At 38.5% G+C, this 22,732-nt stretch overlaps 2 protein-coding genes across 2 annotated transcripts; both read right to left on the bottom strand.

Annotated features, from left to right (window-relative positions):
• Positions 1 to 11: 11 nt before the first annotated feature.
• On the bottom strand, positions 12 to 13,525 carry sergef (secretion regulating guanine nucleotide exchange factor). The gene is made up of 11 exons (XM_042496011.1): positions 13,388 to 13,525; positions 12,975 to 13,113; positions 11,745 to 11,897; positions 9,984 to 10,078; positions 9,772 to 9,832; positions 9,050 to 9,163; positions 8,895 to 8,957; positions 8,138 to 8,296; positions 7,878 to 8,044; positions 4,336 to 4,372; positions 12 to 1,900 (listed from the first exon to the last, which is right to left on the bottom strand). The coding sequence occupies exons 1-11, from the start codon at positions 13,523 to 13,525 to the stop codon at positions 1,641 to 1,643; spliced, it is 1,386 nt and encodes a 461-aa protein (XP_042351945.1). The 3' UTR covers positions 12 to 1,640.
• A 1,185-nt stretch (positions 13,526 to 14,710) lies between these two features.
• tph1a (tryptophan hydroxylase 1 (tryptophan 5-monooxygenase) a) lies at positions 14,711 to 22,454 on the bottom strand. The gene is made up of 11 exons (XM_042495997.1): positions 22,365 to 22,454; positions 19,898 to 20,035; positions 19,530 to 19,713; positions 19,348 to 19,448; positions 19,193 to 19,260; positions 18,891 to 19,087; positions 18,637 to 18,772; positions 18,417 to 18,543; positions 18,227 to 18,322; positions 15,735 to 15,868; positions 14,711 to 15,623 (listed from the first exon to the last, which is right to left on the bottom strand). The coding sequence occupies exons 1-11, from the start codon at positions 22,452 to 22,454 to the stop codon at positions 15,449 to 15,451; spliced, it is 1,446 nt and encodes a 481-aa protein (XP_042351931.1). The 3' UTR covers positions 14,711 to 15,448.
• Positions 22,455 to 22,732: the final 278 nt, after the last annotated feature.

The following is a 22,732-nucleotide window of genomic DNA, read 5'->3' as shown; positions in this document are numbered from 1 at the left end:
TAATTGTTCTTTAGTATATTTTTAATTGACAATCATGTAGAATTGATTATTTTTTTCTGCACATTTGTAAACTGACGTATTAACATGTATTACTAACCAATGCCAAAACATTACACACTGGACAAGTGCCTCTGTTATGCAAATTCTTCTAACCATTCAGGAGTATAGCTTAACACATATTTTATTTCAAATTAGTCATGAGTCACCAGCCATTGAAAACAAGCACCAGTCAATAAGCACACAGATACAATACGGACCCCCGTAGGGATCAGCTTCTGAAGGCAAGTAATGAGCGTACCTAATTAAAAACAGAAAGGAGAGCTATTGACTGCAGTCTACCGCTTCATTGTTTGTGTGGAAAAGTTAGTGGAAAGGGACCAACTTTTTACCAAACAACTGCAAACACACTGCCAACAACCTACTGAGATCTGTGTGCAGTCAGGTACAGCAGATCAGAATCTGCCATCAGAGCTGAGCACAAATAAGGGGGGACAGTGTGCTGGTCATTGTCCGACACGGAATAAACAACAATAACAGCAGCTGTTACAAAACGGAAAAAAAAACACAACTAAGAGGCAACTAAAGGTGCCGTTTAGTGAGACTTCAGAGTGTGTGTGTTTTGAACACCGTGCATTTTGTGGTTAGTTATCTCAATAAGGTGTTCAGTGATCGCTTTGATTGGTTTGTTGTTTAGGGATTTTTTGTGTCTTTTTTGACCAATACAGTTCAGGCTTGTACAATAAATAGTGATAAATAAAAAAAACACAGAAATGATCAATTTTTCAACGAGTGCTCATTTATTTTTTTCAAACTAATCCAGCTATAACATTAACTTAACTTTCACTGATGCATAATTTCAGTGATTTTTTTGTTCTTTTATTGTTTAATTTGCATAAATCATACAGATAAAATAAAACTTTTAAATTAAAAAGAGTGAATAAATTGCATGAGTAAGCAATTATGAGTCCTGCCTTCGCCCTTGACCGTAGCACAGACTTCAGACCTGCAGTTGGTCCCTGGTGCTGCACTGCGGCCGCCCACAGCTTATAAATATGTAGGTTGGGTCAAATGCAGCGGGCGAACTTCCCCCAAGAGGGATTAATGAAGTATACAGTGCAAAAAGTGGTGCAAATGAGCAAACAGGACATCAAAGAATATGACACAGACTGCCAAGAATATAAATAAGTGATGGACAGTTGCCAAAGAAAAAATACTGCATGTCTACGTGGTAAATCAACTGTATGAAGTGCAGAGATTGACTGCCTCCTGACACTCAAGATCACAGCAATAAAACAGCTGACATGGATGGAGCTATAGCACCAGTCTGGTCCATCCCTCACATGATCCATAGCGGCTACATTCAGGACGACAAACATGGCAGGTGGACCAGCAGCCGTAGGCATGGCCATGTCTTGCAGAGCCACTGGCCCCAGTCATGTCCATCAAAGTGATGGGCTGGTCAGAGAAATGATGGCCTCTGTCCGCATGGAACATAACTCAGCCTGTGTCCAAACACACCACAGTATTTATGACGACAGCAGTTTAGAGCTTGATCTTTTCAAGGAGCTCAGGAAGTCAATTAAAAAGTGAAAGTTATTGTATATTCAAAGGCACTTATATGCAAAGCACCAATAAGACACTCAATCAGTCAGTCCTTGTGTTTCTCTTGTCTCCGATCGCCTTATGCTGATTAAATGCTCCTGTTCCGCTGTAACTGTGTCATTGTAGAGATTCAGTCTTGAGTCAGTGGTTGAAACGCAAACTGCCATTGAGTGTCCGGCTCCACAGCCAATGAGGAGAGGTCTGAGACCAGAAACAAGCTGCGGCTGAAAGATGTTGCTTTGTGAACCGTCTCCACACATCCCATGTTCGTTCCAGCCCCAGGAGAGGAGACACCCCCCTGAAAAGGAGGAGAGGGGTTATGGGTCAGTGGAGCTGACAGGAGGAAGGGACGGGGCTGCAGCACTGTACCGTGTAGGCTAAAATTAGTAGCCTCAAGAAAAAAAAAAAAAAGGCTGGGTGCAAAAAAACAAAAACAAAACACACACACACACACACACTCTCTCTCTCTCTCTCTCTCTCTCTCTCTCTTTCTCTCTGTCCCCAGCGCTGACACTCAGCCAGCAATAAAACCTCCCTGCTCCTCACAGCTGGTGAGCTTGTTGGTGGGTGTGGTCAGGTCTGCATCACCGAGGAGACACGTGCCATGGCAACACAGTTACCTAATAGGCTCCATTGCCATGGCAACAGAAGCGAGCTTGCTTTCTCAAGGGTAACACATCGTCAAGCTTTCCTCATCCTGCAGTTGTGTGTCTTTCATGCAATCTTTTCATTCCTTTCATTGAGGGGGGTTTCTTTGTTTCCTTTCCAGCTCGTCTTTGAAAATCGGTGGCATCAGAGATTCGTCAACTGACACATTTGCTTTCGGCAGTTAATAGAAGATGATATCATGCCAGCAACTTGTGCCAATGTGACATTCTGCCAGATAAGGCTTAAACGTTACAAACATACATGTTGCTCGGTCTTTAACATACTGCATGCATTAATAACTGCATGAGTCTCAGTGTTTGGTTAAGGTTATTCAGTAAACATCCTGGTTCTCGTTTATGGGTGAGCTTAAAGTGTTGACATGTTTCGTTCATAGCAGGAAAAATCCGTGTTTTGGTGCCGTGCTCAATTCATGGACTCACTGACTGGAGTACAGCACATCAGTGTTTCCATGGCAACAAAGTGCCTGCACAATATTCTGCACAACAAAGGGATAAAAAAAAATCAAGACACTCAAGCCAAAAGCAATTTCCTTGTAAACAAATCCCGTCACTTGGTTTTAGATTTGACAATTTAAAATCTAATTAACCAAACCACAGTGACATAATCTGCAGGACTTACATTGTACTACACACACTACAGAACCGCAGCCAAGGTGTTTGTCCTCATACTGTGAAGTTCAAAATGTTCACATTAACAAAAAAATCTTTCCTCAGATTGGATGAGCTGTGCCCACAGCGTCTTTGGCCTGTCTCCCACTTCTGACCACGACGACGAATTTCATACATGAGGAGTACTTCCTCAGGTGCGAATGGGCAAAGGCTGAGCAGGCAACAGATATCATGAGCAGCATGCATTGCTCTCCGTTCCTTTCCGCCTGACCTACTTCAGCACCAGAAATAGCAGCACTCAGGTCTCTGCTTCCAATCCTGTTTTGCTATTTCATTGCTCCTGCCGCCGCGCTCCAGACAGGAGGAGGAGAAGAGGAAGAGCATGGGCAGAGGAGCAGAGGAGCAGAGGAGCCGAGTGCAGGAGGTTCACATGAGCTCTCCATGTACTGCTTTCTCATCACATCACTGAACTCCTGAGAGCACAGAGCTGTGCTTTGTGAGAACAGCCATTATGACAGACACTCTGCGTTAACTATTTCCTAATTATAATGGCATTTCCACTTAACTGCTCAAATTGGTCAGAACATTAAAAGTGGATGGCCACTTTCTTGTAGAAATACCAGCAATGTCCAGCGTTTTCTCTCTAATGGGACCCTGTGCTTGTGTTTCACTGTTCATCTGTGGTATGTATGTTCATGCCGATGCCGAAAAAAAGTGGGTCAGTGTTCAAAATTTAATGCAAAAGATTCTACTTCCAAAATGTTTTCTGGAGCTAGTCGGGGAGTATAGAAAAGCAGGAGACTTTTGGCGAGCCTGGAGGAAATGAAAGCACATTTCATCTCTTTGGAAATCCCACGAGGAGCCACAAACACTCAAATATGTCTGTGTTTGTTCAGTATTATTTGAAAGGATGTGTGCAGCCACGATGTGTATGTTCTGTTGTCATGTGGATGAAGGGGAGACCACTTTCCAAACACTGGAACTGGAAAAACATGTCTGTAAAATGTGTGTGGTTAATTCAGCTCTATTGCAGGCCTGTTCGGGTAATTGCCTTTTTCAATGATACCCATCTATCCATGCTAATTACTTCCTGATTCAAAGGCCACAGAGCAACAAGCTGACCTCAGAAATCCTCTGCAGCGTTACCAGAAGGATTAATATTTCACATCATGTTGAACTGTAATGTAATAGATAGCACCCTTTCTCATTCTTTGATTCAATGTGTATTCCCTATTCTTTTATTTAGTACGAGCCAGAGTCATGTCAGGCCAAAGGTAGAGTCTCTTGTTTCAGGCACTTGCACCTATTGAAACCATTACTGTTAAGTTCAGACTATTTCTGCTACCGCTCTTCCTTGATGTATCTTCCAGTGCAGTTGTGTGTCATGCTAGATGTTTATCTATTCTGCAGTAACATAACATGGTTCCAATATGTTTTTTTTTAAGAATACACTCACCTACAATGGCAAGGTTATGCTCAGATCCGCATGCAATCTGTAGAGAAGAAGAGTAAGAGGTATTTAAAATCTGTGCTGAAAGCAGATAATTTTAAGACTTTAATATGCACAATTTGTTATGCCTACGTGAATACTGAGATCCTTTGTCACAAAACTTCTTTGAAACAAATAAAATTCCATGTGTCAATATGTAGTGATCCAGCGTTTATTCAAAACTGCATACATGAGTGCACTAAACGCAAGTAACATTAGCGATGGTTTTGTCTGTAAATGCATTAGAGGCCCTGATATAAACGCCCTCACTCTGCAGTGCATCATCAAAGAACAGAGCAGAAACTGTAGAAAAGCCAGCTCATTCATAAAAGCTTAAACACACTGCTGCTGGGCTGTCTGTAGGAGCAACTGTCTCAGGACAGCTGTGCCTGCCTTTGATGAGCAAAATATGAACATAGAACAGAAGAGGACAGAGAGAGTACAGCACAATCAGTGAACAGAGAAATTAGAAAAAAAGAGACACAAATACAGATCATAATGCATACAGACGGTTCAGAAAAAAAAGAAAAATATCTTCAAAGGTTAGATGATTATAACAACACTTTAAATAAAAGTAAATAAAATTAAACCTTTGAACCCTGAAAAAGTTGGTTAAATTTCTTCCAGAACTATAGGAAAATAGACAATGACCAACCAAGAAATGTTCCACGAATTGTAGGACATTTTTAAATTTAGTTTAAATTTATGTTTTCTTTTGTTTTCTTCTTTTAAAGCTTGGGAAAAATGACTGAGAAAAAAGAAAAGGCAAGAGGAAAGTGATAGAATTATCATAATTACATATGTAAAATGATGTTAGTGCATTATTATAATTTTTTTAGGTCATGTCCTTGTTTGGTTTTTTACTTTCTTTTTTATTTTACTTTATTTTTTTTTTTGTAAATTTTCATTTCATTTTCTTGTATTCTTTATTAATTTCTTGCTTATTTTGGATTGCTTTCTTCTAATGTTTTTGAAAAAAATCAAGCCAGTTTGCCTGAGTTTCAAAGGTTTAATTACTAAAACTAATCACTGAAAATTGAAATCATTTTCATAATGAAAGTATGTGTAAAAAGTCTCCCTTTTGAAAATAACTAAAATAAAGGTAGAATTCTCCTTCCAGTTGCTTTCTTCCCCCCAATACTGTTGATAAGCAAATGCGCACAGTACAATGACCATCAATTTTCTTGCCATAAACCATATACCTTGAAAACTGTATACCGCTGCAACTCTACTTATCATACGGACAGAAACGAAAAATTTGTGCAAGGTCTACTGAAACCAATCCAAACTCCCTCCGGTAGGTGTGCCTTGTCCCCCTAATTGGGATTTCTGGTTAGAGGCAATAAAGAAACAGGTCAGATTCTTTCAGCAGAAATTTCTCCAAATCAAGCAGTAAGTTGAAGCTGACTGGGTTTTCCATAAATGAAGCCACGTTTCCTTTGATATTATTATGCCATGACCACCTTTTTCTCTTTCATGACGGCTACAGGAATTGAGAGAACCATTTTACATTCTACAAAGCTCAACGTACCACAGAGCTCTCTAAATTTCAGTTTTGATGCTAAAACTTTCTGCTGGCAATAAAATTCATTGAACTGTGTCGCTCATACAGTTTGAACTGCTTTGATAAAGCAATGTTTTTGATGAAGCGTACAGTTGTGGCAAGCCGTGAGTGAAAACACACCCATTGAATCCTGAACCAGTGACAGGTTATAATTTGTAACTCCAGTAATGTTCATAGGCCTCATAAAAACGTGACAGTTTAATAAATATTGACTCTTTGGGTGTGTATGGACAGCGTTAAGAGGACCAACAAGGTAGGGTGGGCTGAGAGATTCATAAGTCCAGCAGCTAATCCATCTTGCCTTTAGCTTTTACACACGCAAGGTGACTGCGTCTTGACATTGCCCTGCGCTGCAGCAGTGATCATGTGTGTGCAGTGGAGGAGTGATCCAGAGCTTGCCCTTGCCCGTCCCTGACATCCACTTTATTGGCAACGATCTCCAACAATACAGCTGCCATTTAGACCTCAGGTTAACTGCTGCAATCCCGGGATGCTGACACATAATTGCCCTTATGGGAGAGGAGACCTCTGCCATCACTAACTGTAAGTGGTCCTCTGGCAGTGTGTGCGCTCTGCACAGCCTGTAGATCTAAAGATACAAATCATTGAGAAGCCTCTCTTGGAGGGCTTGGCTCTCATTCAGTCACACTGTGTTTCACCTCACACTAAACAATATCTGCTTTGTTTGTGGTTGTTTGCTGCCCCCTGATGGACTGACAGACATTTTCTGCTAAAATACGACGATGGCCAACAACAATACGAGTCACTGCAATGTATCATAAACACTTTATTTAAAATGCTGATGTGTGGACTCCAGTCAAATGACCTGATGACTTAAGACTTCATCTGGATGACTTTAGAGTCAACTTGACAAAATCAAAAGATACCTGCTTTTCAATATGGACAACAACAATGACTCGTCAACACCAATGACTCGTGACTTCACTTGATCATGGGCCTTTTGACTTGAAATGACTTTATACAGCAGTTATTCAAAACTGTTCTACAAATGAATTAATTTCCCTACATTCCCTGAATCAACTTATGTTAGCATTCATCTTTTTTATTTCATTTAGACATAAAACATGCAACAACATACAGAGGATAGTCTCACAGGTAATGTCTTACAAGTTTGGGAAGATGAAGTTATAGACACTTTTCTAATGTGAGATGAGTTAAAGGTTCAGTGTGTAGGATTAAGGGGGGTATACTGACAGAAATGGAATATAATATAAATAAAATACATGTATATATTGTTATTGATATATATATTGTGTATTTTTTTTGTGTATAATCACAAGAAAATAAGAATCGTTGTGTTTTTATTACCTTAGAATGAGCTGTCTATATAACTACATAGGGAGCAGGTCCTCGTCCACAGAGTCCACCATGTGGCACCACCATGTTTCTACTGTAGCCCCAAACCAAACACTGGCTCCACATAGGGCCATTTCCGTTTCTGTGTCAGCTACTGCAGTTAGCAGCCCTTGCACGACAAACAGCATCAGGAAAATACTTTGTTTTTTTTTTTATGTGAAACTCCTTAATTCCGAGTTTTTACTGGTTTCAATCACCCGGTCCATTTCTTTTAAGGAGAAAGACATCTCTGCAGATAATTCTGCTCCCGGTAAAAAACAGCACTACATTTTCTGATTAAGTTTGGTTTCACTTGTTTAAACCAACTTGTTTTAAATAAAAAAAAAAATTAGACAGTGTTCACAATTTTATGTAAATTTCATATAGTTTTACTCTATCAAAAAATGGCATTATCATTATAGCTTGCTTAGGACTTGAAACTTGGGACTTGACTCAGGTCTCGAAACACCTGGGATTTAATTGTGACTTGTAAAAAAAGACTTTCCCCTCTACTTATATGTATAAACATTTGTCATATGCCTTCTAGGTATTTCAGTCTGTAGGGGTGTCAAACACTGATAACTCTTACCTGTGTCGCTCCATGGAGGACTTTAACCTCTGCAGGGAGGCAAGCCTTATGATTTCCACCTTCTGCTCGAGGACCAGTTGACTGCCGCTCTGGGTTCTGACTGGTTGCTGCGTGTCGGCCCAGCTGTCCATAATCTCCTCTCCCCCATGTTAACACTCTCCCGCTCTCTGAAATGAATGGTGACCTTGTTGGCAACTGTCCTTTAAATCCTGTTAAAACCAGTGAGCGTCACAGACACAATATGTATCATTATGTTTCACCTGTTTGAGCGACTATATGCGTCCAGCCGCTCCACACGTAGATAACTTTCTCTCCACCCACCAGGGAGCGCTTCACAAGAGTGGGAGCGGACAGGAAGGGCTCTGTGGTGGTCAGCTGGCCATGCTTGTTGCTCCCCCACAGAAGCAAATCGCCATCTCCTGCACACACGACAGGAGCGACATTATTCTTCAATCAGCAGCGGCAGCAGCAGACAGGCGGAGCAGTAATTGAGTGTTGCTGGTCAGCTAATTACAGGACAGAAAGGAGGCCAGACATGATGCATGAACATGAACAACTCGCTAGTTCAACCCGAAACTGTAAATGCTCCCTCTGAGAAAGAGCAGCACAAAATCCTTTTAAATTATAGCCTGTGTTTATGTCTGTGTGCAGAGAAACCCTTTTCATCTAAACTTGAACTGTTTGTTAGAAAGAACATCCAAACCTTTGAAACCACTTCCTATTGTTCCTGGTTCAAATATTTTGCTGGAAAGCCTACGTTCAAAATCACAATGCAACATCAAGCTTTTTCTTTTTAGCTTGGGCAGCTAAATAAAGTGGGTCTGCTGGGTTGTTTTTTTGCCTGTGTTAACAATATTCTGCAAGTACGTAGCCCACAAACATTCCACCATGCTCTTCTTGCATTTTCCAAGCTGATATGAATATTTTTTTTCTCTGTCAAAGGCTCATGTTTATGCTAAATAAACCAAATGTGACATGAACGCAGCATTAAGATCATCATATAAGCCAGTGTCATACCTGTAAGGCACACACAGTGCGCTGAGCCTGCAGCTACCATGTGTGAGGTCTTCTGATCCAGACCTGCAGCAGAGTTACAAGTATCTGGTCATTGTAAATCACTGAAAGAGACTTTCTTTTCTGGAACTATTTCTCCTCAGTACAGTGTCACTTACCTGGAACCAGCGATGGCACCGCAGAGCTGAGGTGTGTTGGGACAGGGTGTGGACTGAGTGCTCTCTTAGCGTGACTGTAAAGGCCACTTCCCCACTGATATACGCAGCCTGAGTCTGAGGGCAGAACAGATTATCAAGATTCCACAGATTAGCTGCTACATTAACCCTTTAGAACCTAGATCAACATCAGTTTCGTTGTTCTGCGTTCAGATGCCTCGAACAAGCTATTTGAATCTTTGAAACCTGAGCAAATTGCTTTCCCCAAAACGTGGCCAACTTGGCAAAAAATGTGCAACTGCAAGAAATTAGTAAAAGGTGACAAGAAAATTAGCTAAAAATTTGTTTTAAAGAAGAGGCAAGGATTACTATTAAAATATTTTTTTTAAAAATTGACAAAATGTCTACACAATTGCATCTGTATTTTTATATTTTATATTTAAAATTATGTTACAGAAACAATATAATAAATATATAAAATAAATTTGTATGTATATTTTTCATTTTCAGCACTTTTTAAGGCAATTTTTGTTGTTATTTTTGCCCTTTTTTCAGATTTTTGGTAAATCTTTTGTAACTTTTTTTACCTTTTTCTTTGCAAACTTTAGGGCCATGTCTTGTTTAGTTTTTCGTCACCTTCTCCTCGTGTTTTTGAAGAAAATAATACTACTTTCTTAGGTTTCAAATGGTTAAATCTACTGTTGAAGTTTCTGATCCAAACTTACCAGTAACAGCTAGTGAGTGTCTGAGTCCTGCTGCTACACTCACCGCTGGCTCCTTTAGACTCTGAAACAACAGCACAGTGAAATCTGTCTCAGAAAACTGATTACAAGTGGAAGCTGTTGGTAGCAGTTTTGATGAATATGGAATGATTAGATTAATGTATGGTCCACATTCCAGAGGCCAAACGTTAAATGCATGCAGTTTGTGTGCTCACCTCAACATCTAGCAGATCAGCAGAGTGTTTGACTGTTTGTCCAACACCTAGTTGTCCAAATGCATTGGAGCCACATGCCAGAACTCGACCACAGTCTGTCAGTGTGACATAGAAAGAAAGAAAAATATATCTCCATAAATGAAACACACTGTAATATATTTAACATTTGGATGGGTGGAAAGTGGTTCCATAGTTCGTCTGTAATTCCCATTTTTAAATTTACTGATGCCTCTTATCCTGCACACCCATCAGATTGAATGCTTGTTTTATTCCCTTTTTATTTTATTTGTTTGTTTTTGTTTCTGTTTACTCAGTGTTCCACTCTGTCTTCACTCTTATTGTACGTCTTTGTATCACTTTATATAATCTATTTTTCCTGTTCATTATGTCCTGCACTTGCCTTCACTTGTTCTGTTATCACCGTATTTCACAATAAAGGAGGGAAAAATAGTACTGTGCTATGAATTCTGGGTAACTCCCTCAAGCAAAGTCTGTAAGACTGCAGACTTACAGAAGGTGGGGCCTGAGGGCAAAGCCAGTCTGCGTAAGAGCCCTCCAGCTATTGTTTTTTTTAGGACTGTGAATATAATGCTGCATTCACATCATGTGTCAACTAAACTAAACACAGATGTATGGTTGCAGAGACGGTTAAACGATGGTTAAAAAACACTACACATTGATAATATAGCCCTATAGTCATAAAATATGGGTTGGAACTGGCTGAAATGAGAGTTTATATGTTTTTGCTGTTTCAAGCACTTCTGTATCATTAAGCATTAAGATGGATATAATGGCTTTTTCAAAAAAATCTCCCAGTCATGATTACAAACTGGATGATGGCATGCATGGAGTTTATAAGTCACGGCAAGGCAGCTTTGTTTGTATAACACATTTTATACAACAGGGTGAGTCAAAGTGCTTTACAGGGCAATTAAAATATAAAAACATAATAAAGGATACAGATTTACAATGAAAGAGTAAAGAGATAAGATATAAATGGTTAAAATTATTATTAAATGATTTTAAAAAATGTAAAATAAAAATCATCCTAAAAAATGTGCAGATAAAATGTGCAAGGATAAAAAGATGATCTAAAATGATATAAAATCCAGTTTAAAAATAAGTTTGCAGTCATTAGTGGGTGGAGGATGTGGTGTAAAAAAGTCAGAAATTAGTTTCTTCCTTATGACGTGAATGCAGCGTAAGAGTGTGGGTCTGTGAGGACGGCTCCTATTGTCCACTTACTGCCATCTATTGTAACGTAGTTGCATTATTGTATTAATCAAATGGTTACATCAATTTTACCCTCTGATCACACTCTATTGTATATTCTTAAAAAATAATTCATTTGTTCTTATGCATTTTAATTGTCTGTCCTCTCTTATTTTAGGCTGCTGTGACATCAGATTTCTTTAGATTACATTGGGGAAAAAAGGCAATGAGAAACTTTACCAGGAACTGCAAGAAATTAGTAGATTTAGAAATTTTTTAAAAAAAAAAAAAAGCTAGGGAAAATGTTTAGGGAAAAAAAATATATAATAATTATCATAGCTACATATTGAAAATTTTGAAAACTTTTATACATTTTTAAAAATTATATATTTCTTTATTTTTCTTTTTTTAACATTTATACATCGTTTGTGTGCCTTTTTTCAGGTAATTTTCTTGTACTTTTTTTCTTTGAAACTAGGAAAATCCCTCTAAACATAGTTGTGCAAGTATAAAACTGAGCACTTAATACCGATGTTAAATGGTTCTCACCAGTTAGAAGAAGAGTAAAATCCCAACCACAGGCTACTTTTGTGACCCTCTGACTCAGGCTGGGACAGAGCTGAAGAGTTGAGATGTCTGCATTGTGACCAAGTCCCAGCTGGCCTCTGTGGTTCTGTCCGCACACAAGCACCTCTCCATTCTCTGTCCAACACAAAATACATCACAAACATAACACACTCATTCATCCATTGCCTATTCATGTATAGAACATTTAGATCAGACAGTTACTTCTAGGAGATGAAAACCTTCAAAACAAGAAAACTGCACGCTGACTGCAAACCATAAATGTATATGAACGTACGATGGATTGAAATGAGCTTTATGTTATTTTAGTGTTCTTAGTTCTGAAACAGAAAATGTGCTCACAGTGTCAGACAGTCTTGGTTTTTATTGGATTAATGTTTACTGACTGACTCTTTCTGCTCAGTGTGCTCTTTCTTGTCATTTATTTTTTGTTGCATTTTTCTGTAAAATGTTCATTTAGGGGTTTTGTTTGTTTGTTTGTTTGTTTGTTTGTTTGTTTTCTGGCCTCTGGCTTCTCCCCCTCTCCTGACACATTTTTTTTCATTCATTTGGATTTTTTGCACTTTTTGTGTGCACATAAAAGAAACTAAATTAAACTAGCGGTGCCTTTGCCGTGTCACTGGTCTTGAAGTGATAATTTAACTTTTTGGTTTCAGTTGCACTTATTTAATAAATTGTTAGTATTTGCACTTTAACCTTGCAGAATATTTTATTTAATTGTGATCTAAGCCTACGTATTGTTTACATTTTGTGAAATAGAATAAAACAAGTTTAGAAAATTATTTTAACAAAGGTAACTAAATGTTACACAGTTTATAACATTTATAAATTTTAGCACATTTTCTCAGTCATTTCCTTGTTTATTTTGTTTTTTGCTTTCCATTTCTTGCAATGGTACTTTGTTTTTGTTCGTAACTTTTTACTAAGTTCTTGCTATTTTTTGGGGGGGGGTCATTTCTTGTTAGGTGGGACATTGCTTTCCTTGTATGTTTTTGGAAGAAACGAAGTCGCTCTGCTTAGGTTTCAAAGGGTTAACAAAGCACTGTCAACAACATTAACTATTAACTTAGTTACCCCGGCGGAGGGCGCCACATGATCAAGGCTTGTTCAGACTTGGTTCGCGTCACTGAACACACGTTATCGGGATTGTATTTTAAAGGAAAAGTGCGGTTTAGAGGTGAACAGTAAACTTACCGGTGATGAGCACGGAGTGACCTCCACCGCCGCACAGAGTCCGCACGGCACGGTTTAGCAGAGCAGTGCTGTCAGACAGCCGGGGCTCCGACAAGTCCTCCACATGTCCCTGTCCCAGCTGCCCGTAGCTGTTAGCTCCCTGACGGACACAATACTCGCGTTAAACGTTAGCAATAACGGCAATGACTGTGAGTTAACCGGTAACTTTAACTAAATCTTTACATATGTTTGTTTACTCCGTACTTGTATGTCGAAGCTGGTCAGCTAGCTGTTAAGCTAACGTTAGCAAAAGTGCTAAGTCAACGCTCCTCACCGAAGTGTCACCATGCCGGTGGTGATTATCCAAGTTTCTAAAACCACTCGGCCAGAAACACACAACTTTAATACTTTGACGGCGAATATAACGAACTTACCCACGAGTGTAAACAAAACTCCGTCCGCGAGCTCGTTTCTTTGGTTTCCATGAGTAACGTTGCATCATGTTTTGCGACACTGTCGTGAAGTTTGCTACCAGCAGATGTTTGAATGTTAAAACGCGGAATTGTGGACATTTACCCAAGTTTTTACCCAAGTTACCCATCTAAACGTGCACTTAGTAGTCAGTGTAGTACAGTCACTTTTCTTAAACTTTTGTTTTAATGTTTAGCCAATTTAGTCTGTAAAAAAAAAAAAAAAAAAAAACACTTCTCGATGCAACGCAACACAGTTTATCACCACAAACAGCCTCTAAAATGACCATAATGTTTATTAACACTTCTCTGAGTATTTTGAGAGTATTTTTTAATCTCCGTCATGGTAGTAACAACTGGCAACTGGGTGTAGAGCCACAACCACAGTGTGTAGAGTTAAATGTATCGGTAAGGGACTGTTCGTTATTTATGAGAGGGCAGGGGGTGGTGCAAAACGGGGGAGGAACTAAGAAACATTTTTTAAGCTTTTGAGAGGTAGTTATGATTTTTTATTTATTTAGGGCAGGGACGTCCAACTTAAAACTGGGGTATTTCGTATTTATTTTAAATACCCTCAGAATTCCCCAGACCACAAGTTTGTTTTAAAAAGATGTTTTATTTAAAAATCTCTGAAATCACAAAATTCATGATGGCTAGAAACTGAAATATGGTGATTTACGGTGGAGGGAATGTCATGCATTTCCCCTCAGTCGATCAGGCAGGCTGAAGGAGAAATAATTGTATCTCCAAAAAAAAGGAAAGAAAGAAAAGAAACATGTTGCACCCCAGCAAGCCCCCTCCCTAATAACTAAAGTACAGTCTCTCAGCTACCTTATTGCAATGTCTTAATGTAATCAGATTTCTTCTTAAGATGGCTAGAGGACCCTTGATTTAACACTGAAATTTTATATTTGTGAACTTGTATGTATCTAAGACAAAAACTTTTCAAGCCTAAAGAACCAGTCACCAATTCAGCATCCAAGAAAACAACTCCAAAAATGTCAGTCAGTGTCACTATAGTTCATTTCATATGGTCCTTGGGTCAAAGGGCTAATTATTTACAACATTTAATTGAGATTACACAAGCTTCAACCTGAACGCAGCTATCATCACTTTCAGGGTCCTCTCTGTCATTCTGTATCTCCACGATCATCATCAGCATCTTCTGCAGCATCATAACAAAGCCATCGCCACGAGGACAGCAAGAACTAACGAGTCAGCAGGTAACACACCGTTTGACACACTGTGAAGACACAACTTATTTATTTATTTTTTTCAATAGTTTCAAATACATAACCTACTCATAATATCTGTGTTTCTTTACAGTAGAAAAATAATGTTTTGATTTCAGGAGTACTGTTATTATATTCACTTCAGGAGGAGGTATTCAAAATCATCACTGTAACATGAAATAGATCGAGGAGCATGGGCCACGTCTGTCGAAATCAGTCATGAAAACAATCTTTTAACACCAGATTTCACTTTCATAATTTCCCTCAAAAATACACAAAAAGGAACATGATACACAGAAAGAATACAAACAAGGTACATTTTATACATATCACTGAAGTTAGGAAGATTAAACGTGAAGAGGAAGAAGAATACAAAAAAAATCACATGAAAATATACAACAACAGAGATAACAACAGGATGAGGAAATCACATCTGTGTCTGTAACAGCTGGGGAGGGTTTAAATGGGTACCAAAGTAAAATGAAAGCATGTTGACTTCTTGCAATACAGAAGCTGACTGAGCCAAGAAGAAAAACAGTGTCTCAGGTGAAGCAGCTCTTTGGGTTTGTGCAGTTTATTGATTTCAGTGGCTAAAAATACCTAACACACCTCTGTGAATTGTGTAAGACAAAAACCATGCAGTGGGGACAACAGTGTTTTTTCCAAAAGCAGTGCACATTCATTGTACTGACGAAGGGCGATACACAAGCAGCATCTCTACGGCGGTGCTTGGGGGTGACACGGCGAGCGTTGATGGACTGTGGGTGGATAACTTCAACTGGAGTGTGGGCAGTCAGACACCCAGCTGCTTGTTCAGCCGGATGAGGGCGTCACCGACGATGTCGAGCTCATGCCGAAGCTCCTCCACCACGCTGTTGATGCTGGAAGTGTCTTTCAGCACATCCACACTCTGGGTGTAAGGGTTGTATCGGACTGTGAAGGGACGCTTAATAGTCTTGGCAAACTCCCTGAAATGAACATATCATCAGTGACTGTTCTAGATTTTTTGCTGTTTATCTACCAATGATGCAAGTTCATTGTACATGTCTTGTGTTAAATGACTGAGAAATTGAGCTCACCTCATCTTGACTTTGGCTTCCTCAAAGCTGTCTGACACAAAGTAGACATCCTGAAACGTTGTGATGATGCATTCTTGTTTGGATGTAACTTTGGGGTCAAAAGGCATTATCCTTGCATTGCCAGAGAGTGCATGCTGTAATAGAGAAACACAGTACAGACATTGCAACCGGTGTATGTAGTAAATATCGGGGTCATTTAATTAAAAGTACACCAGTCTGTTTATAGATGTTTCAAATGAAAGAGTGGCTCTATCAAAGGAACCATGTAAGCTTTTATCAGCAATTATGACCACTACAGTCAGGATTTTTTCTCAAGTGCTTTCATACCTCTTTAGGCATGAAAAAAGTATTTTTTTCTTAAATGTGCGTTTTTCAAGGAGTTTTTCTATGGAGCCAGATCAGGACAAAAGGTTTGTTAATTTAAAAAATAATGATTGAAAGGATAGAATTTTATACTCAAAGTTCAAGTTTTGTGCTTGAATTAATTATATGTATAAATTAACAAACCGTTTGGCCTTGATCTGGCTCCATATCTTTCCACTTGTCCACTTAAGTGTGCATCATATTTTTGAGTTGATTATGAAGAAATATAAACTTAGAATTAGAATGACATATAATGTCAAAGCTAAAAATTATAGATTTTTTGATGCAGTTTTTTTTACATATGTGAACATAGTCTCAGAGTTCAATGCTATGTAAAAAGGCTGAACTGCTCCTGACTTGCTCAGCCTCTCGCTGATCTCTTTCCACGCCTCACTCAGTCACTCCACCTTTTGCTCTTGACCTAAGCCTCCGCCTCCCCCTGTTTAACTGTACATGTTTTCAATGAACATTTTATACAAAATATTGGGAAAATATTGTTTCTATTGCAAAACTGCAAATTAAATGTTAATAATATAAATAAATTGATGTACAACCAAAAAGTTACTGCAAATTAAGTATTTTTAGTGACAAAAGTTGCAGCAATTGTGTTAATTGTAGATAAAATATAGCCAGTGATTCATGATCCAACATAAAATTGATACTTGGAAACTTTAACAACTGTATTGCTCCTTAATTGCTACTCTTGCCAAATTTGATTTACCTTCAAGGGCTAAAAAATTGATTTAGGATAGTATTGTGATATTTTACCCACAGATATTGTATTGTATGCACAGATGCATGTTTTTTTATTGTACATATTATTCATATGGCAAGTATGAATTAATGTTTTGTTAACCTACTAGATAAAGAAATTGCTTTATTAGTTCACTAGATACACTTTGTTTCAAGAAAAATGACTGAAGTGAGGTGGATGGACTTTGAGAAAACATGTTGAAAAAGTTTTCCTCTGGGGGCATAATTTTCTGTTAAAGGGATAATAAACTGAAACATATTGCAATACATGTTATCACAATACTTAGTATATTGCAAAACATTTAAAATCGCAAAATTGTATTTTGATTTAAGTATCAGGATAATATTGTATTGTTTTTTTTGTACTGGGGCCTCTGATTATTTGCACCACTAGTCTCCCACTGCAGAGGGATTAAGAAGATATTCCTGAGCTGCACAGTGTGTGTGTGTGGCATTCTGTCGGCCATCTTGGTTTAGAGAGATTTGTATTGCATTCACAATGACTGAGCAGTTGGCAGCAGTGTATGGCATGAGGTACTGTGGTCCACTGTAAGGGTCAATGTGCAACTATAGCATCAAAACCCACACATGTACAAGATAATGGCTTTTGAACAGCTGTCCACTGCAATATGCATGAAAGGGTTGTATTTGTCATATTACGAGGGACCCTTTAAGATTAAAATGTTTGAATATAGCCAAACCTCTATAGTGACTTTTTTTCCCTCAATATAATTATATCAACCCTTTAAACCCTGGCTCAGCATCAGATGTCTTATACTGCATTCACACGCCTTTCACAAGCTATTTAACCCTTTGAAACCTGTGTGATTTCTTTTGAAAATATTAGAGAAAGGGGAATAAGAAACTTGGCAAGAAATCTTCCACAAATTTGCAAGAAAATAGTAAATAGTGACAAGAAAATGACCTGCAAATTAGTTTTAAAAAGGGGTGGATTATTAGAAAATTATGATATAACTTGGGAAATGTACAGTAAATTATATGTGATCAGAAATTATGTTACAGAAAAAAAAAGAGATTTTTTTTCTGGATTTTTGGGGGTCATTTTCTTGTTTGTTTTTTTGCTTTTTACTTTTCTTTTGTGTGTTTTTTTTTCAGATAATTTTCTTGTACCTTTTATTATTTTTTTGCTGATTTGGAGAACTGTCTTTAGTTGCTTAGGGCCTTCTCCCTATGTTTTTAAAAGAAATCAAACCAATATGTTCAGGTTTCAAAGGGTTAATAGGTTTGGCTGGTTTGAAGGAGGGTGTATAGGTAATAGAAAGCTGTTAATTTAAATAAGTGTTTCATGATGTTTATAGTTGGAAAATAGTAGGAGGAAGACTGTGTCAGTATGTCCACTGTTAAAATGTTTTTACCTTGAGCTCACTGATAGATGACAGCAGTCCTGCCCCGTATGCTCGCAGCTTCCCTTCTTGTTTGCATAGGCCAAACTCCACCGTGAAGAAATAGCACTGTAAAACAGGAGTCAATAAAACAGGACCAGTTACAACAGTTCATCCAAATTTTATATTCGAGTAGAAAATTAGATTTTTCAGTGTCACTCACTGTGGCCAGTTTCTGAACGGAGTCATCTGAGGCCCCGAGTGAAGCAAGACCAATCTCCTGAGAAAACTGGGCAAAGCTGGGCTCTGCCAGCAGTGGGACGTGTCCCAGCAGCTCATGGCATGTGTCCCTTCATAATGAAAGATAACAGAATATTAGAGCCAATAGCTTTATATGAACATTTGCATCCTATTTTCTAAATAGAGCTCTGTGCGTTACTCACGGCTCTGGAGTGTATAAGGGGTCGGAGCTGTGCCGCACATACTGGGTACAGTGGAATACCCGGAAGGCCAAACCAGCGAGGAAGTCCCGTGGGGACAGATAACCGGCCACAGGCCTGATGGTGAATCCGGTGCGCTCTGAGAAGATAAGACATTGAAAACGCATATGAGTAACTACATTTACAAAGCTCCCCAAAAGTTTTTTTTTAAATGACATGTATGATTTTTGTACTTGAAGCAAAATTTAAAAACGTACCCCTGAGGAAGCGGGACACATCCTCCAGCTGAGGGATGTTGTCCTCTCGAAATTCACAGTATTTGGACAGCAGTGGCAGGTTCTTCAAGTATTCCCGGCAGGCGTGGGTGGGGTACAACTTGTTGAGCTCCCTGTACACAACTCCCCAAGTCTTCACTTCCTCTTCTGTGAACTCGATGCGAGGAATGGGATCTCCACTGCAACATAGTAATAATTCTATAAATATCACTAAAAATGTCACAGATTTGCAATTTTAAACTATTTAATGTATTTAAACATTAAAATATACTACAAGTACTCACTGTTTGAAGGCCATAGCAAGATCAGCAAAGTACTTTCGCCTTTTCCGGTAGACATTGTCCTTGAAACCCTGATCGAGAGGAACGTAGAGGGATATTAGAATGCTTCAACTTAAAGGAGATTGCATTTCTAAGTTTTCTGATCTGTGCCAACATACCGGATGATCCGCATCCAACTCAGAGCCATACATCAGGACACGGTTAGCACACTTGTCCAAGTCTGAGATCTTCTTTGGGAACCAAGGAACATTATACATATCTGAGAAGAGAGGAGAAAAATAAGTTGTTTGCTAATTATATGGTCTTGAATCATATATTTGTAATGCAGGATTTCATTTACCTTCCTCTTCTAGACAAGAGTTATCTGGAGGCTCCATATCCACCACGTTCACATGCTTTCGAAGCAGCTGGATTATTTCATTCAGTTGTTCGTGGTTGCTGTCGCAGTCCACAAAAATTTCAAACTCAGAGTTGCGTCTTTTGGATTTTCTGGACTCTATGTGCACAAGGTTGACATGATTTTCCTGCAAGAAAAAAAAAATCATATTTAGAATCATTTTTAAGTCATCTACATTTACTTTAGCATTAGTATAATAAATAAAGAAGTTACTGGTAGACGTATGTGTAGTATGAAAATGTTATTCTATAATGTAGATGCTATGTTCCAAAGGTATTAGTAACAGGAGAGAGCAAAAACTTTTTCCTCACCTGGAAGAGTTTGAGCGCCTTTACTAGTCCTCCCACTTCATTCTTGAGAGAAAAGATGATTGTTGCTCTCCCTTTCTCTGATGTATTCTTCTTTTCAGTTGAGTTTTCTTCAATTTTTGTGAATGTTGATTTGTTTATCTGAAAACAGCAATAAAAGATTTTCATCTACCACGAAATATCTTCCTCATTCAACAACAAATAGTAGCTCTCCTCTGATGGTCATGTGAGAAGATATTCAGCTTTTATCCACTTTTTTATGCATATGTGATTAATTCACTCTTTCGTAGATAGATTGTAAAAGCAAAGAACTAATTGCAAAATGAAAAATCAACTTGTTTTGGAAATATGGCCACTTTATTGCCATGTTCTGTGCTGCATAGTTTCAGTAACACTTTAACATTGCAGAAGTCAAAGAAAAATACACTGTTGCCTTATTCGATTTATACCTAACATTAGTGAATTTCATATAATACATAATTCAGGGCAGGTAATGACATAAATGCACCACTTCTAATCACTGAAGATCAGTCCAAAAATCCCATGAATATCTTTTCTTCTGAAAATGCAACAGACTAAATAAATAGTAAGTAGTGAGGGTTAGTCACAGAGAACTGCTGCAGAAGTATTTTGGTAATCCTGAGAAAGGAATATATATATCTATCTATCTATCTATATATATATATCTATATCTATATCTATATATATATATATATATATATATATATATATATATATATATATATATATATATATATATATATATATGAATATATATATATATAATTTAATAATATCATTTGTGATATGGACAGCATTTTTAGTATGTTTTTGTTGTTAGATAAATGTAAATGAAACATGTCATATTAATGCATCAGATCCATGTGTAGAAGGCGCTGAGATTTCAGGAGGCTAACCAGCCCCTGTTGTGTTTTTTCAGCACCTTGGACAGCGTTCTCACGTTGACGCGTGGCTGTGCGCGCTGCACACGCGGAAAATTCATGATAATCCTTCATCAGACTTTGGAAGCAGGACTGTAACGTGCCAGCAGCAGCACAGAACAACTAATCTGTTTTGACTGGCTGCAAAACGGTCACTTAAGTCGTAGCATACATCTGTGCTGCTACATTAAATTTGCTTCAGATATATTATATCTACATAGTGTAAACTGGTTTCCTTAAGGGGTGTAAAGGAAGGAACCGGTCATAAGAATCAGTTAAATTCATTCATTTGCTGCCTACCACATTTCGTCCTTCGAGCATTGTGTAGACAGCGCGGCAGACCAGTTTTCGGTGCAGTCTTGTCGGTAGTATCCCTGAATGCATCAGTGTCTTGAGTCTGGATCAGGACGCTCCTCGGGGTCAACTCTTTGCGTCTCGGTTTAACGAAGATGAACCTGTCTCTGTCTCAAAGAATCGCCTTACTGCAATCTCATTTAGACAGCGGGGAAGCCTATTATTAGCTCCCTGCATGTTGAGATCTTAGCAGACATTAGGCAACGTTTAATCGCTGCAGCGCGCAGGGTTTAGGCTGCAAAATGCAATGGTTTTACGCACACGTGGACTTTATCAAACAATTTTCCCTTTCTTAATGTCAGCTGTGTTAATGTTACTTACACACAGCTTTAAATGCATTTTTAATGTGCACATTAAAAAGTCCATGTAATTTTAAATTTTAATCCGCAGTTAAGCCTAATTACAGCTGCTTAATCAAATCAATTTCTCCCTTTCTCTCTCTCTCTCCTCATTGTGACACAGAAAATTGCTGTTTCACAATCATTCACATCATTACTGTTTGTCAGGAAATGCCTAAAATCCATTTAGAGCCACGTGTTTAAGATGCATGAAAGTTTGCAGGTGAAGGTCACAGACACAATCGGATTGCCTGCTGGAGCTTCAGACGTTTGATCACAGTTTAGAGAACAATATGTATTGTTCAATTACTCGATTATTTGGTGTATTTTTTGCCTAAGCATTTTTGCAACCTTGAAATGGAAAGGCGCGCTTATAACAAAAAAAATGCCTATATGTCCGAATGTATGTAATGCAATCTACTTGTTTAAATCTATTTATTCAGCATGGCTTTTAAAAATGCGTCCTGGCTGCCATTCTCCCCTGTGCGTAATGGAGACATCACAGACTTTGTAGGTTGATCGGTTTATCTCTTTTTTTACTGTAATCGGTAAATGTCGAGCAGGTTGAGCAATAATGAACCTTTCATGACATGAAACTAGGGGTAACCTACTTTAACCTTCTTAACCCTTTGACGCAACAAACTGCTAACAAAACGGCTTAAATTAATCTGCGCTGACGAGAAAGTAAAGGCTTATTTATAAAGTCGGGCTGCCCACCTTTGTCAAAATGCACACATGCAAGAAAAGTAATTCACCGTCATGGTTTCTCAACGAACTGCTCAAAGCATTCGTGCTGCTGCCTGTTTCAAAGTTTTTTGTTTCTTTTGAAGCTCTTACCTCATTGTTCAGCAGTTTCTCTTCAAAGCCAATGTTCATGGAGTCAAAAGATCTTCCTCGACGTGGTCCCTCGTTTTTGTTTGAGTACATGTTAAAGTGCAGCTGGGTTATTTGCCTTTTTTTATGTAGTGCAGATTATCTAAATAACCACCGTTATGCAAAGTGGCCTGTCTACCCCGAGAAGCAGCGCGCTTTGCTATTTAACCACGGAGAGAGAGAGGAGGGGGCAATAATCTCACCCACAGCAGCAAATGGAAAAAGAGCGGTGCGGCTCACGTCATTAGGGGAAAAAGGGTATCTTTTATTTCAGCTAAAGGCCCGAAAAAACTTCAATGAGATCAATCACAGATTCTGATTTTGCCTGGAGA

The sequence above is a fragment of the Plectropomus leopardus genome, chromosome 11, assembly GCF_008729295.1.
Source record: "Plectropomus leopardus isolate mb chromosome 11, YSFRI_Pleo_2.0, whole genome shotgun sequence".
Classification (NCBI taxonomy): Eukaryota; Metazoa; Chordata; class Actinopteri; order Perciformes; family Serranidae; genus Plectropomus; species Plectropomus leopardus.
The sequence above is the reverse complement of the archived record's forward strand: the minus strand, read 5'-3'. Positions and strand labels throughout refer to the sequence as shown.